This window comes from Artemia franciscana, chromosome 9 (assembly GCF_032884065.1).
Source record: "Artemia franciscana chromosome 9, ASM3288406v1, whole genome shotgun sequence".
Lineage (NCBI taxonomy): Eukaryota > Metazoa > Arthropoda > Branchiopoda > Anostraca > Artemiidae > Artemia > Artemia franciscana.
The window spans coordinates 40,924,346-40,942,396 of NC_088871.1; the positions used below are offsets into that span (position 1 = coordinate 40,924,346).

The 18,051-nt window shown below is 35.3% G+C and overlaps 1 protein-coding gene across 11 annotated transcripts in view; it reads left to right on the forward strand.

Moving 5' to 3' along the window:
- LOC136031416 (glutamate-gated chloride channel-like) overlaps window positions 1-18,051 on the forward strand; it is a 237,077-nt gene that overhangs the window by 68,759 nt on the left and 150,267 nt on the right. For 10 of the 11 annotated variants that reach the window (XM_065710976.1, XM_065710972.1, XM_065710979.1 and 7 more), the window contains one exon: window positions 6,274-6,404. In XM_065710976.1, coding sequence (XP_065567048.1) covers window positions 6,274-6,404 — 131 coding nt within the window. Of the gene's footprint in view, window positions 1-6,273; window positions 6,405-12,151; window positions 12,352-18,051 lie in introns of those variants that run through there. The other variant, XM_065710983.1, reaches the window with a different exon arrangement.

The following is an 18,051-nucleotide window of genomic DNA, read 5'->3' on the forward strand; positions in this document are numbered from 1 at the left end:
GGGTAAAGTATTGCAGCAATGCAAACTTATTATTTGGGATGAGTACACAATGGCACACAAAAAATCGCTCGAGGCTCTGGATCAATGCTTGAAAGATTGAGAGGGAAGTCGAAACCCTTTGGCAGCACATTAATATTGCTTGCGGGAGATTTCAGGCAAACATTACCTATAATACCTAGAGCAACTCCTGCAGACGAAATGAATGCTTGCCTGAAAAATTCTTATTTATGGGCACACGTAAAAATATTAAAATTAACTACAAATATGCGTGTCCGATTGCAAAACGATGACTCTGGTCAAACATTTTCAGATCAATTGCTGGCAATTGGAAACGGAAAGCTCCCAGTAGACTCAATTTCAGGACGTATACAACTACCTGCTGATTTCTGTAATTTAGTGACGTCCAAAAATGAATTGATTGAAAAAGTATTTCCGAATATTCTAAAAAATTATAAAAATAATAAATGGCTAAGTGAAAGAGCGATTCTCGCACCCAAAAATATAGACGTCCACGAAATCAACAATATTGTTTTGACCAAGATTCGAGACCAGGCAGTCCTTTACAAGTCAGTTGACACAGTTTTGGAACCAAATGAAGCGGTTAATTATCCATCTGAATTTTTAAATTCCATAGATCTTTCAGGGTTTCCACCACACGTGCTACAACTAAAAATAGGTGTACCAATAATACTTTTAAGAAATATCAACCCACCAAAGCTTTGCAATGGCACGCGACTTGCCGTAAAAAAAACAATGAAAAACCTAATAGAGGCCACAATCTTGACAGGGCCTTTTGAGGGTAATGCTCTTCTTATTCCTCGCAGACATATATGCACATACGACTTTATATATATATACACTAGCTGTTGGGGTGGCGCTTCGCGCCACCCCAACACCTAGTTGGTGGGGCGCTCCGCGCCCCCCAAGCCCCCCCGCGCGCGTAAGTCGTTACGCGCCATATTAGTTATGCGCCATTGTAGTTGTGTCCCTTGGTCCCACCTGTGAATATAGATAGATTTATATATGTGTTTCAAACTACGTAAAAATTGTGAATAAACAACATTCTTGGCTTTCCCATTGTCTGTGCATATACAAAGCCGTATGTACTAATAATGACGTCATATGCAAACGCTCTTTTTACAAACAAACAAACATGCATCCACACAACTCGTTTTTATATAGATAGATAGATAGATAGATACAATACAAATTAACTGCGTAAAACTTGCGAATATACAACATTCTTCGCTGTCCAATTGTCGCTGCATATAAATAGATTGCCAGGTTTACCGACCCTCGAACATGCAACGTACAATTGTCCATGGGAAAAACAATCAGTATTAAGATCTATACCACATTTTTCTAATGATTGACCTTGAGCTTTGTTAATGGTGATTGCAAATACTAATCGAATTGGGAATTGCAATCTTTTAAATTGAAAAAGCAGATCCGTTGGAATCATGGGAATGCGAGGAATAAGAACAGCCTCACCCTCATAAGGCCCTGTCAAGATTGTGCGCTCTATTAGGTTTTCCATTGTTTTTTTTTTACGGCAAGTCGCGTGCCATTGCAAAGCTTTGGTGGGTTGATATTTCTTAAAAGTATTATTGGTACGCCTATTTTTAGTTGTAGCACATGTGGTGGAAACCCTGAAGGATCTATGGAATTTAAAAATTCAGATGGATAATTAACCGCTTCATTTGGTTCCAAAACTGTGTCGACTGACTTGTAAAGGACTGCCTGGTCTCGAATCTTGGTCAAAACAATATTGTTGATTTTGTGGACGTCTATATTTTTGGGTGCGAGAATCGCTCTTTCACTTAGCCATTTATTATTTTTATAATTTTTTAGAATATTCGGAAATACTTTTTCAATCAATTCATTTTTGGACGTCACTAAATTACAGAAATCAGTAGGTAGTTGTATACGTCCTGAAATTGAGTCTACTGTTTGACCAGAGTCATCGTTTTGCAATCTGACACGCAAATTTGTAGTTAATTTTAATATTTTTACGTGTGCCCATAAATTAGAATTTTTTAGGCAAGCATTCATTTCGTCTGCAGGAGTTAATTACGTAAAAATTGCGAATATACAACATTCTTGGCTTTCCCATTGTCTCTGCATATACAAAGCCGTATGTACTAATAATGACATCATATGCAAACGCTCTTTTTACAAACAAACAAACATGCATACACACAACTCGTTTTTATATAGATAGATAGATAGATAGATACAATACAAATTAACTGCGTAAAACTTGCGAATATACAACATTCTTCGCTGTCCAATTGTCGCTGCATATAAATAGATTGCCAGGTTTACCGACCCTCGAACATGCAACGTACAATTGTCCATGGGAAAAACAATCAGTATTAAGATCTATACCACATTTTTCTAATGATTGACCTTGAGCTTTGTTAATGGTGATTGTAAATGCTAATCGAATTGGGAATTGCAATCTTTTAAATTGAAAAGGCAGATCCGTTGGAATCATGGGAATGCGAGGAATAAGAACAGCCTCACCCTCAAAAAGCCCTGTCAAGATTGTGGCCTCTATTAGGTTTTCCATTGTTTTTTTTACGGCAAGTCGAGTGCCATTGCAAAGCTTTGGTGGGTTTGTATTTCTTAAAAGTATTATTGGTACGCCTATTTTTAGTTGTAGCACGTGTGGTGGAAACCCTGAAAGATCTATGGAATTTAAAAATTCAGATGGATAATTAACCGCTTCATTTGGTTCCAAAACTGTGTCGACTGACTTGTAAAGGACTGCCTGGTCTCGAATCTTGGTAAAACAATATTGTTGATTTCGTGGACGTCTATATTTTTGGGTGCGAGAATCGCTCTTTCACTTAGCCATTTATTATTTTTATAATTTTTTAGAATATTCGGAAATACTTTTTCAATCAATTCATTTTTGGACGTCACTAAATTACAGAAATCAGCAGGTAGTTGTATACGTCCTGAAATTGAGTCTACTGGGAGCTTTCCGTTTCCAATTGTCAGCAATTGATCTGAAAATGTTTGACCAGAGTCATCGTTTTGCAATCGGACACGCATATTTGTAGTTAATTTTAATATTTTTACGTGTGCCCATAAATTAGAATTTTTCAGGCAAGCATTCATTCGTCTTCAATGGCTCTGGTGGTGCAGCCAATAGAGGAAGTTTAACTTTTCCTGAGGCGCAACACATTCCCATTGTTTCACCATTGAATTTCAAGGCCTTGCAATAGGGACAAATTTTAGACATTGTCCCGATTTGAACACATCTACTCAAGCTATAATCATCGACTGGGTTGTACCTGATTGCCAGGCGATAACTTTCAGGTTGCTCTGATTCCTCGGCACGCTTTCTTTTCTTACTTTCTCTATCAGCAGCAAGCCTGATTTCTTGCTGTTCTTGTGATTCCTCGGCACGCTTTCTTTTCTTACTTTCTCTATCAGCAGCAAGCCTGATTTCTTGCTGTTCTTGTAATTCCTCGGCACGCCTTCTTTTTTCACTTTCTCTTTTAGCAGCAAGTCTGCTTCCGCGTTGCTCTGGTAGTTCCTCGGCACGCTTTCTGTTCTTTTTTTCTGTATCAGCCTCAAGCCTGTTTCCTTGCTGTTCTTTTGATTCCTCGGCACGCTTTCTGTTCTTTCTTTCTCTATCAGCCTCAAGCCTGTTTCCTTGCTGTTCTTTTGATTCCTCGGCACGCTTTCTGTTCTTTCTTTCTTTATCAGCCTCAAGCCTGTTTCCTTGCTGTTCTTTTGATTCCTCGGCACGCTTTCTTTTCTGACTTTCTCTATCAGCAGCAAGTTTTTTGGCATAGACTCTTTGAGCATCTTCATCGGCTTTTGCCATGGTAAGTTCATCAGTCATTGTAAACTTAAACATTAATAGATTTCTACGTGAACATATGTCTTAAATATCTTGAATGACGTCACCGTCAAAGCAAAAATGACGACAACTAATTTCATGACGTCAGTCAACACAGAAACATGACGTCACCTGATCCACAGACAGACACACAGACAGACAACTTATTTTTATATATATATAAGATATACATTCACAGGTGGGACACAGGGACACAACTACAATGGCGCGTAACGACTTACGCGCGCGGGGGGGCTTGGGGGGAGCGCGAAGCGCCCCCACCAACTAGGTGTTGGGTGTATTATCAGAATATAAGATATATCCAATATATCTTCATAAGAATTTAGAAAAACAACTACACCAGTATAAAGAAGACATAGACAAAGCATTAATTTTTAATAGGTCTAATAACTCCTTTGATTTTGCTTTAGCTAGCCATATATTTGATAACCTCAGCCACACAATTCCTTTTGAAAAATATTCTCTCATTAGTAATGATTTGGTGATAAAACAGGTGGTTCGGGAATCAATCCAAATTAGATTCAAAAAAATTCATAATATTTCTATAAATAAGGACCCATTTAATTCATTAAATTCTTTATATTCAAATTAAATTAAAAATGATCTAACAAAATATTTTACAAAATCAATAGGCAATAGTAGTGATCCCTTTACAAAAAGGCCTTCAAGGCTAGCTGCCAAAAAAGCAAGATTAGCTTTGAAAGCTAGTATTTACTTATTTTAATTCGTTTAAATGAATTGTATCATCTCACATCATTTTATTTATCAGTCCTGGTTGAACTCCGTTGAAGTAAGGATACTAAGAGTGTTAAAAATTTTTTTTAAATATATATATATAAATATATATATATATATATATATATATATATATATATATATATATATATATATATATATATATATATATATATATATATATATATTAGGTTTAAAGTTCGTATGTATATGTATATTTTGTTGGTGTTGTGCTGAAAATAGACCTAGGACATATAGGACATAGGACCAAACTATTCACTGAAATGAATTCTGCTTTCTTGAAAAAATTTCCCTATTTTTTTTAGTTGTGATTGCATGTCAGCAGAAAAATTGTCACCCCTCCACCCAAAAATGTATAGCCTACATAATCCCCAATAACAAGCATTATGCGTAAACAATGGTCACATTTTTTAACTTAAAGACCTTCTCCACCTGGGGCTGTGGGAGGTCTTATATCCAAAGGCTTGGTTGTTGTGCCTTTTAACTATGTCGAACCAAATGGCTTTCTCAAAATTTTGATCGGACTATTTTGGGAAAAAAGGGGCAGGGGATCTAAACTTTTTGTTCACTTAAAAAGCGCACTAGAACATATAATTTCCACTCGAATGAGCAGTCTCACGACATTTTAGGACCATTGGGTTCATAAGATCACCCTGGGGAAAAGAATAAACCCGCTAAAATTACGGGCAAAAATTACGAAATTCCACATTTTTGCAGATGGGAGCTTGAAACCTATACAGTAGGGTTTTGTGATACGCTGAATCTGACGGTATAATTTTCATTAAAATTATATGACCCTTAGAGAGTGTTTCCCCCTTTTTTGAAAATCAGGCAAATTTTTTCAAGCTCGTAGCCTTTAATTGGCAAAATTAAACTTAATGAGATGTACATATCTGAAATCAACATAATAAGTCAATTCTTTTGATATACCTATTGGTATCAAAATTCCTTTTTTTAAGTTTCGGGTACTATTGAGCCGGATCACTCCTTGCTTGCAGTTCGTTACCAAGAATTGTTGTTTAGAATAGAATAGGAGAAGAAGTTTAATATTAAGTTTACCCTTTACTTTTCTTTGAAAAAGTTCTTTTTCGGATTTTTTTTTTAATTAGGACGCTTTAGAGCCTAAGTAGATATATGATTGAAAATCTTGCCTAAGCTTTTAACCCTGAAATGCGTAATGAAGCAAAATCTTTTCATCCTTTGTCATTTGATTTCTCATGCTGCAGCAGATACTTATTGCATTGTTTTACTAACAGAAATTATAATTTTAACCCCGTTTTTTAGCACTAACAACATACTTCCAAGATCTTACGTCTTTCTGCACAGATTACCGTTCTTTCATCATTGTTCTAACATCTTATAACTCACCGATGTTACCAAAAAGCGCAAAGAGTGCCAATTTTCTGCCAGATGGAACTATGATGAGATAACTTCAATGATATGCTTATCATTGTTCTTGGACCACTGATTAGCGCAGAATGATAAAACCCCTTTGTATGACAACGGCATAAGAAATAAGACTTAATCACAAAGTTTCCCCTAAAATCGTTCCCCGTCGAAAGATGTAAGATCTTAGCACAATGATGAGCAAAGAACGGTCTTTCTATTTGGCAAGTATTTCTATAAATTTTGTTTTTCAGTGTAATTCCACAACACAAAGGAGCCGAACGGAAAACAAACTTTCGAGAAATAGAAAAACAAATTTTGGATCAAATTTTGGGATCTAAAACATATGATAGGCGCATTCGACCATCAGGAATGAATGGCACAGGTAAGTTATAAATCCACATATCACAAACTATCCAAATAGACTCAAATCTAACTTTTTGATGTTTAGAAAACTGCTATATTTGCTCAGAATGGCTTACTATTAAGGCATATTCTTTGCACCATATACTAAGGCTGGCAATTGAAACTAAAAACAAAATAAATAACGAAATTAACTCACATTAACATAATGATATGGTACAAGTTGGTAGTTTTGATGTTTTTACAGTCCAACTCTCACGGATTACTTGGGTAATTGATTCACCTAAAAGTTTTTGCACTGTAAATCCTCCATGGAAAATACAATTATATATATATATAAATATATATATATATATATATATATATATATATATATATATATATATATATATATATATATATATATATATATATATATATATATATATATATATATGTATATATATATATATATAATATTTCACGTCACGTCAGTGGCGTGACTCTGTAAGCTCAGCCAGAGTCGACCCAGCTCTAAATGGGTACCTGGAGAAATCTGGGGAAGGTAAGCAGGAAGGGTGTGTAAAAGCACAGGATGGTTGGCTCCCAACCCCCCATGGCACTTCCTGGCTCACGTTTTCAGGGGGAACGGAGTTCAGCACCGCCGGTTTGGTTCTTAAGGGTCTAGTGCCGTCTTACTTACTTACTTATTAAATGTTAGTTTATATATATATATATATATATATATATATATATATATATATATATATATATATATATATATATATATATATATATATATATATATATATATATATATTTGGTGTTGTGCTGAGAACAGCCCTTGGACATAGGACCGAAATATTCACTGAAAGGAATTCTATTATCTTGAAAAAAGTTTCCCTATTGTTTGAAAGTTGTGTTTGTATGTCAGCAGAAAATTCGTTACCCTTTTATATTTATATATATTTAATGTTAGTGGAGGTAAATATATATAAATACAATCTATTCATGGTGAAGTAGCTAGGTAGTGTTTACAGGTGACCAAAACAACAAATCTACAATGGTAAAATTGAAACGTTTAATGGCTGCTTGGAGGGGCCCCTAGTAAACCTAAAATTTCGACTTGGAGGTAGGGGCCTAGAGTATGCTTTGAAAGTACTATTTGAAATATTAATCTCATTAGATTTTGGACAGGAGAGTGCCTAGGGGACAATTGTGTGCTGAAGGGGTGGCAGGCTGCAGTCCAACCGGTTTTAACATTTATTATAAGCTCCAAAATTTTAATAAGTGGTTGAACAAGCCTTCTCTCAAGTTATTATGATTATCTGTCCTCCACGATTAGGCTGGGAAAAATAAATACATGGGAACTCGGCATTCTGTATTGGGTCTACGCTAAAGCGTTGGATTTTTTTTTAATTTTCATGTATTTAACCCTGCAAAGTCGTCTCATAGCCTCTATATATAAATTTGTGTATTACTCCTGTTTTTTTTTGTTAATTAGGACTTTTTAATTATTGTCATATCTTTATGTTGAAATTAAGAAGAAAATAAATTACTTAACTACAAGAGATTAATATTCAAGGTAATTGAGCTTTATTTTACTGAATGGCACGTCGACTTATTTTTCGGTTTTATTGCATTCAGGGCAGTAACAGATCCAAGGGGTGGGAGCTAAGCATCGGTACTGTTTCTGTTCTTCAAAAAAAAAACAGAAACGAAAAATAAAAACAGAGGAAAAAAAGAACAGAAACTGAAACAGGTCTGTCAAAAAGAGATGACCTACTTCTAATTGTTTTGTATTCTCTTGAGACGATAAAAAAAAGAGCTGTACAAATTATACTTGTACAAAACTACTCAACTTACGAGGATGCACTGAAACAACTCAATCGAGACTCACTTGATAGTCGTAGACATGGCTTAACATATAGATTTGGACTAAATTGTTTGAATTCCCCAACTCATTGTCGTCTACTACCCAGCCTTGAGAGTCCCCCAACTGAAGGATCAGTTACTAGACTCCGACAAATAAAAAAGAATTGTCCACAGTAACTGACTTTCTCAGCCTATAGTACTGAGAGATATCGCAAATCATTTGTTCATATTTTACCCGTCATTTTAATAATATTGACGCGACCAATATTTAATGTTTGATTAATATGTGGTTGATTAATATAATGTTTGTTTAAATTTTCCTGTGAGTGTTTTTGAAGGTATAAATTATTTTTGTCATGACATGCTAATGCTACCTCCGGCTATTGTAGTGAATAAATGTATTCTATTCTATTCTTATTCTATTCTAATTTCTGTTCTTTTTTTGGAAAAACAGAAAACAGCTATTTTTATACAAAAAACAGCTGTTAAAGCAGCCGTTTTTCATTCATCTTCCTCTTTTTTTAAGATGATACACCCTGTCATATATACTGAGCGAGTTATACGCTGTAATTCCCGAGCTTGTATAGAGAAACCACCTTGAAATCACCCCAAATCCATTAATCCATTTTATTTCATCAAGTACATACGCATACAATACGACTCTGACTGCACAGGCGATTCTAAAACCTATTAGAGGTGCTGGGCATAGCATGATTTCGTTCTTGCCACTTCAAGATGTTGAAAAATAGAGTATGAAATTAAAGGAACAAACTTTTCTTTCAAATACAAAAGACAACAGCTTTGAATGAAAAGGAAAACAAACTGAAGTTCAATTTTTGAACTTGTCACTTAGAAACAATCTGTTTCGAGTGTTCCATCAGTTGTTCTTGCACATTGGATTGCTTGCACTATACATGCTAAAATACGAAATTCTTTGGTTTTTGGGGTTGGGACTGTATATCTCCGGTTAGGGGTTTTCGACCATGGCGGTTTCTATGGTGTACTTCTTATTTTGAACCAATACCATTTTTGAGAGGTTTTGGGCTTTTTTACGGAAATAAGGAAAATTAGTTTTTGGGCCAAGATTAACATTGAATATTATTGGAGATAATAACTAACATTACTGAACCAAGATCAAATAATTTTTGCATAGGATGGTTTTTCTAAAAATACTTTTTTTTTAAATTTTCGATTACTATAAGCCGAGATTTGCTCTTTACTTGGTTGCAGTTACTGATGCATCCATGGTGTCTAAAATTAGTTGCACAAAAACACTGATAAATCACTAGGGATACCTTTTTTGCTGACTTGTACTATAAAACCCCTTTTCCCTTCTTTTTAAAAAACCCAGCCTTACTTACTTTGTTCTAAGATTTAATGTGACAGTACTGCAAGCTTCTGGCTCTGTTTCGAACCAGCTTCAAAGTTAGTATTGAGCTACAGCTGAAAAAAGCATTATTGAGCTTCTTCTTAGCTGAAATCTTCTTCTTCTTCTCAGTATTATTATTTTATTTATATCTAACGATATAAAATAAAATAAAAACTATATCTCTAGTACTGTCTCTAGAGTCAGATGCAGTTTCAGCCCAGCATTCATATGCACTTCATTCATCCATATTGTCAGGGTCATCCATATGAACCACGGTATTAGTAATATTCTCATTTATATCATCGGGTAGATCATCTTCGTCTGCATCAATCTCTTGCTCTCTACTTGAGCCTTCTTCCAGTTCATCATCATTGTCATCAGATTCACATACAACAACTTGCTCTACCTCAATGTCTCCCAAGAACTTGAGAGCATTGGTTACACAAAGGCGAAGGATGTGACCATAGCATGAAGACCTTTCAATCCCCCAAAAGTAAAAAGCCGTAGCAATAGCGTAAGCGCAAGCACTTGGTTAAATAAAAAAAAAAAAAAAACAGAAAACAGGCAAAGAAACAACAGGAACGGAAAAAAACCGGTTAACAAAAAACAGAATAGAAACAGATGTGACAAAACAGAAGTTTTGTTTCTGTTTTCTGTTCTGTTCTTTTATGAATTAAAAAAAAAATAAGTTTTTTTAAATGAAAGTAAGGAGCGACATTAAAACTTAAAACGAACAGAAATTACTTCGTATATGAAAGGGGCTTTTCCTCCTCGACACCCCGCTCCTTACGCTAAGTTTTTTATTGTTTTAAAAAGTAGAGTTGCGAGAAAGAATCAAACTTTAGCACAAGGAGCGGGGTGTCGAGGAGGAAAAGCCCCTTTCATATACGAAGTAATTTCTGTTCGTTTTAAGTTTTAATGTCGCTCCTTACTTTCATTTAAAAAAACTTGTTTTTTTTTATTTAATTTCTGAAAGTTTTTGAATTAATGCATGTCTGATTTTGGCTCTCCGTACATAAATTACTAAAATGAAATTTGCATATTAATTCTTTTTTTTTTGGCTAAATGGCTTTCTCTTAGTTTTGATCAGACGATTTTGAGAAATAAGGGGTGGGGAAGGAGGTCTAGTTGCCTACAATTTTTCGGTTACTCAAAAAGGCAACTAGATCTTTTAATTTTTAACGAACGTTTTTATTAGTAAAAAAAAAACGTAACTTAAGAATTAACTTGCGTAACAAACGTACATAACTTACGTAACTTACGTTACGTTTTATCCCAATTCATTAAGAATGACCCCTGAATCAGAAAGGCCGTAGAATAAATAGTTGAAATTATTTAAAATTTTTTTAGCATAACGAGCGAAGTATTTATCTCCTCCTAAATACCTCGCTCTTTATGCTAAAGTATTTTTAGAACCCTTCATATGCGTAATAATCTCTGTTCGTTTTAAGTTTTAATGCTTCTCCTTACTTTCAATTGAAAAAACTTTTTCATGTTTATATTTTCATTGTTTTTTTTTATAGTAATGCTAGAAAGTCCTGCGCCCTTTTCATTGAATTTCTCTTCCCCCATGAAATACTCCTCCAAGGAAAGATCCTCCCATATAGCCCCCTCCCCTGAACCCCACACCCAAACCAAAAAAATCCCCCTGATAACGTCGGTACACTTCCCAGTAACCATTACTGTATGTAAACATTGGTCAAAGTTTGTAACTTGCAGCCCCTCCCCCAGGGACTGTGGGGGGTAAGTCATCCCCAAAGACATAGTTATTATGGTTTTCGACTATGCGGAACAAAATGGCTATCTCAAAATTTTGATCCGTTGACTTTGGGAAAAAAAATGAGCGTGGGAGGGGGCCTAGGTGCCCTCCAATTTTTTAGGTCACTTTAAAAGGGCACTAGAACTTTTCATTTCCGTTAGAATGAGCCCTCTTGCAACACTCTAGGACCACTTGGTCGATACGATGACACCTGGGGAAAAAAAACAAAAACAAAAAAACAAATAAACAAATAAACACGCACCCGTGATTTGTCTTCTGGCAAAAAATACGAAATTCCACATTTTTGTAGTTTGGACCTTGGAATTTTTCTATAGGGTTCTCTGATACGCTGAATGCGATGGTGTAATTTTAGTTAAGATCCTATGACTTTTAGGGGGTGTTACCCCCTATTTTCCAAAATAAGGCAAATTTTCTAAGGCTCGTAACTTTTGATGACAAAGACTAAATTTGATGAAATTTATATATTTAAAATCAGCATAAAAATCCGATTCTATTGATATATCTTTTAGTATCGAAATTCCGTTTTTTAGAGTTTCGTTTACTATTGAGCCGGGTCGCTCCTTACTACAGTTCGTTACCACGAACTGTTTGAAAACAAAAATAGAAACAGCTTAGATGAAACAGAAATAGAAATAAAAACAGAAACAGTGCCATCGCTTAGGCGGGGCTAGTTACCTTTCTTGGAGTTAGTGTAGCTTAATTTTCATCAGTTTCCACTTGCATTTGTACTAGTTTGTCGGGTAAGGTGGTGGTAGATTTTTGTTCTGAATTTTGTAGTGGTTGGGTATTGTGGGAGTGAAGTCGATTATTGAATGAAGTTGGATATAGTTTTAGAGCATAATTGGAGGCTTTTTTTGTTGCTAGCACTTATGAGTATTGTGAGCTGCTAGAACAGTGAGCACTTGTGAGTATGAATAGCAGCAGGAGAGTACATTGTATGGTCTGACAGTAAATCTACTAGTAATGGTAAAACCTGTACTATTTTTTTGTATATATATTATTTTGTAATTAAATAACTGAAAAATTCTGTGTTTTTGCATTAATTTTAATATTTCATAAGGGATATGTGCTCGATAAGACCTCGCCATTCTCTATCTAGACAAGCTATTACCAAAAATCATCAATGTTGCATTTCTTCTTTCATTATTTCTTTCTTTTTTTTTGTAAATGCTTCCTTAGGATAGGCTTTATTTAAAGATTTTACTTTTGCCAGCAAAATTGAAAAAAAAAACCTAAGGATCCAATACAAAACCTTACTTTCACTCTTTTACTTTTCCAGGGAAAGGTCTTCTTCTGAAATCCACCTTTCCTTTATGTCTATATCTCTACAAAAATTTAAGTGGCCTAATCTCATTATTCCATAAATTCTTTCTTACTATTCCAGATATTGACAAACACTTTAAATAAAAGCCCACAGTCTAAGTTTTCTGTTTAACATTTTTTATTTATTTAAGAAATCAAAAACATAATTCATTTTCAAGGAGTCATAAAAAAAACTTTTAGAGTGTATCACACTTTGTTTAATGGCCCTTGCTCAAGAACGTGCTAACGACAATAAAAACACAAATTTAAACTATCTTAGACATCCTTTCACGTCGAGTTTTTCTTCTTTTTTTTTCTTAGCTAAATTTGAGATGACTAGAAATTTAAGGTAAAATATTCTTTTATCTTTATAGTTCTATTTTTAAATTACCTTTATGAACAGTTTCATTTCTTTTTTATTGCAAAGAGCAGAAAAATAATGACTGCAGCAGGAAACAGTAGCCAAAAAGTATTTTTTTTTTTTTTTTAAGGAAAGAAATATTATCACTTAAAAGCCATTGATATTATTAATTGTGATTTAAATACACCGTAACACTAATTTATAATAAGGAGACGCTTATGAGAAATTCCAGAAAGAGCCGGAAACACTTCAAAACAATGTTTAATTAAAATAGTAATTACGCCATTGAAAGTCCCATTATCTAAACTCCTTTAGGTTTAGAGTCCCTTGCTGTGAACAACAGAAAAATCAGATTTTCGAATGGCTGGTACTGACATGTTTCCCTTGTTTTCATTTTCTCTCTAAGGATGATCATGTTTACCACTAGTCACAGAGTATCAGGAGACATAAATCAAAATATCAATGTCCCCTTAAAGTAACAGAGATTGGACCACGGCATTGTGCCGTTTTCGCGATTTTGTGCTGTGAAACAAAAATCTTGGTGAAAAAAGGGCTAAATTGTTGAAAATTACAAAATTTGATACAGCAATCAATTTTTCATGGTCAAAAACTACAAATGGCGGATTAAAGTTTCCCCATATTTAGTTACTTTTTCAGTTGTATTCCCCAAATGAGTTGCTTTTTGGGTAAACTATGTCTAGTATTAAAAAAAAGTATGAACAGATTAGCTATTTAAATTAAACTTTCAAAAATGTTACGAATTGATACTTGAACTAATTCCAGAAGGTTTGGTTCACCTGGGCTTATTACTTTCATTTAAATATTGAAGAAAGTCTCTGAAAAGCTATTATTTAATAAGGGAGAGATACCGTGGTTATATAGGACTTAAGAATATTTTTTGTGCTTTTCACAGTTTTTACAGGCTATGCCTATAAAAGTTGTGCAAATTGGATTCCTTATCAATCCATCTGTATCAAACAGTTCGTGGTAACGGACTGTAGTAAGGAGCGGCCCGGCTCAATAGTAACCAAAACTCTAAAAAATGGAATTTTGGTACCAATAGCTACATCAAAAGAATCAAATTTTTAAGCTGATTTTAAATATGCAAGTTTCATCAAGTTTAGTATTACCCATCAAAAGTTACGAGCCTGAGAAAATTTGCGTTATTTTAGAAAATAGGGGGGAAAAACTCCTAAAAGTCATAGAATCTTAACGAAAATCACACTATCAGATTCAGCGTATCAGAGAACCCTACTGTAGAAGTTTCAAGCTCCTATCTACAAAAATGTGGAATTTTATATTTTTTGCCAGAAGGCAGATCACGGATGCGTGTTTATTTGTTTGTTTGTTTTTTTGTTTTTTTTTTCCCAGGGGTGATCGTATCGACCCAGTTGTCCTAGAATGTTGCTAGAGAGCTCATTCTAACGGAAATGAAAAGTTCTAGTGCCCTATTTAAGTGACCAAAAAAATTGGAGGGCACCTAGGCCCCCTCCCACGCTAATTATTTACCCAAAGTCAACGGATCAAAATTCTGAGATAGCCATTTTATTCAGCGTATTTGAAAAAACTTATAACTATGTCTTTGGAGACTACTTACTCCCCCACAGTCCCCGTGGGAGGGGTCAGAAGTTCAAAACCTGTAGTTTTCTATAGATAAATATATAATTACATTATACTTTCTATAGATAAATTATCTATAGATAAATCTGTCGTTTTCAGTTAGGAAATTAAATTTATTTTCTTCTTGAGAATGTTTGAGCATTTTAAACTATATTCTAAGCCCATAGTTACAGAATGCTGGATACAAACTGTATTCTGTCCCATAGTTATAGTTTGATTTTTTTTTTTCCTTTTTGAAATTCTGATCCTTTTCCAAATTATGTCGGCCGAAAATTTTCTACTCTAGAAAAATTTGTGCTTAGAAAATTTTTCCGTAGGAATCCCCCCCCCAAAAAAAAATCCCTGTATATTTCCCAATAACATATACTACATGTAAACAATGGAAAAATTGCATAAATTACTATCCTTTCCAAATGGACTATGGAAGGTCATATCCTGCCCCAAAGAATTGTTATTGAACCGTTCAACTATGCTGAACCGAATGAATATCTCGAAATTTTGATCGGATTTCTTCGAGATTAGTTGTCCTCCAATCTTTTTGGCCACTGAAAAAGGGGACTGGGACTTCTAATTTATGTCTGAATAAGCCCTCTCCCCACCTTAGAGGACCATTTGACCTATCCAATCACCCCTGGGGAAAACAAAAAAAAAACAATCAAACAAATAAAAACGCGTCTTTAATCGTATTTCCGGCAATAAATAAAAAATTCACAGTTTTGTATGTAGATCTACAAAACTATAAAACTGCAACCTCTACATTAGGATTCTCCCATTTCCTGAAACTAACAGTGTGATTTTCATTAAGATCTCTTGACGTTTTGGTGTTTCCCCCCTTTTTTTGAAAAACAAACAAATACATTTTTTCAGGCCTTTAGCAGTTGATGCATAAAAATAAGACTTATTGAATTTTATATATTAGGAATCAACATTAAAAAGACAATTCTTTGTTGTATTATCTATCGTCAGAACTCCTTATTTACAGTTCGTTACCACAAACTGTTTGAAAAAATATAGTTCTGCTTTTTAGGACTATGAGGCATTGGCTTTATAACGCATATTAAATAAAAAAAAACAAGTTTTTTTAAATGAAAGTAAGGAGCGACATTAAAACTTAAAACAAACAGAAATTACTCCGTATATGAAAGGGGCTTTTTCTTCTCAACGCCCCGCTCTTTAAGCTAAAGTTTGACTCTTTCTCTTAGCTCTACATTTTAAAACAGTAAAAACCTTTAGCGTAAAGAGTGGGGCGTTGAGAAAGAAAAGGCCCCTTTCATATACGGAGTAATTTCTCTTCGTTTTAAGTTTTTTACTTAATGATTTTGAGAAAAAAAGAGCGGGGGAGGAAGCCTAGTTGCCCTCCGATTTTCAGTTAATTAAAAAGGCAACTAGAACTTTTAATTTTTTACGAATCTTTTTATAAGTAAAATATATACGTAACTTATAAATTAGCTTACGTAAAGAACTTTTGTATTCTCGTGTTTTTATTGCATACTAGCTGTTGGGGTGGCACTTTGCGCCACCCCAACACCTAGTTGGTGGGGCGCTTTGCGCCCCCCCCAAGCCCACCGCGCGCGTAAGTCGTTACGTGCCATATTAGTTACGCGCCATTGTAGTTGTGTGTCCCACCTGTGAATAGAGATAGATATAAATATATGTTTTTAACTACGTAAAACATGCTAATATACAACATTCTTCGCTGTCCCATTGTCTGTGCATATAAATAGATTGTCAGGTTAGGTTAGTCATTTATATATCCCCCTGTGCCCCCGGCGACCCCGTTGTAGTTGTGTCCCTGTGTCCCGGTCGTCATTTATATTCCCCTGTGTCCCGGTAGTCATTTGTAAACCCGGTGTCCCAGTCTGTAGTTTTTCTTTGAGTTTCCCGGTCGTCATTTATATTCCCGGTGTCCCAGTCGTCATTTGTGTCCCGGTTTCCCGGTCTGTAATTTCTCTTTGAGTGTCCCTGTCGTCATTTATATTCCCTGTGTCCATTTATATTCCCTGCGTCCCGGTGTCCCGGTCGTCATTTGTGTCCCGGTCTGTAATTTCTCTTTGAGTGCCCCGTTCGTCATTTGTGTCCCGGTGTCTCCGTCTGTAGTGTCATCTTATAATGACGTCATATAAAACGCCTTATATCTTGCAAATATACAACATTCTTCGCTGTCCCATTGTCTGTGGATATAAATAGATTGTCAGGTTTACCGACTCTTGAACATGCAACATATAACTGTCCATGGGAAAAAGTCAATATTCAGATCTATACCTCATTATTCTAATGATTGCCCTTGAGCTTTGTTGATGGTGATTGCTAATCGAACATTCCCTGTGTCCCGGTCGTCATTTATATTCCCTGTGTCCCGGTCATTATTTGTGTCCCGGTGTCCCAGTCTGTAATTTCTCTTTGAGTGTCCCGGTCGTCATTTATATTCCCTGTGTCCCGGTGTCCCGGTCTGCGATTTCGTCATTCGACAAACATGACGTCAGTCGACAAACATCTTCATGACGGCATAATGCTCAATCTTTATAATGACTTCAGTCGACAAACGTGACGTCAGTCGACTCGACAAACATGACGTCAGTCGACAGTCGACAAACATGACGTCTGTACACAAACAACTTATTTTTATATATAAAGATGTCGGGCCATTCCTCGGTGAGTATTCTTCTGGATTTAGGGAGAGTTAATACACGTTCTTGGGATGCTAGAGATGATACTTCACAAAAACGATATGAGTGGATTGATTTTATGCTACTAGGTGAACTAATTAACAATAAAGATTGGAGTATAGTTTATAGTTCAAATGATGTTAATGTTGCATTTTCTAAATTTATTTCTGATATGACTCGGCTCAGAGAGGAGGCTACTACAACTAAATGTATATATGGGAAATATTCAAAAAGATTTGATCCTTGGATTACCGATGGAATTTTGATCGAAGAATAAGAATATAAAATACTAGCTGTTGGGGTGGCGCTTCGCGCCACCCCAACACCTAGTTGGTGGGGTGCTTCGTGCCCCCCCAAGCCCCCCCGCGCGCTTAAGTCGTTACGCGCCATATTAGTTACGCGCCATTGTAGTTGTGTCCCTGTGTCCAACCTGTGAATAGAGATAGATATAAATATATGTTTTTAACTACGTAAAACATGCGAATATACAACATTCTTCGCTGTCCCATTGTCTGTGCATATAAATAGATTGTCAGGTTTACTGACTCTTGAACATGCAACATATAATTGTCCATGGGAAAAACAATCCGTATTCAGATCTATACCTCATTATTTTAATGATGTGTCCCTGTGTCCCGGTCGTCATTTATATTCCCAGTGTCCCGGTCGTCATTTGTGTCCCGGTGTCCCAGTTTGTAATTTCTCTTTGAGTGTCCC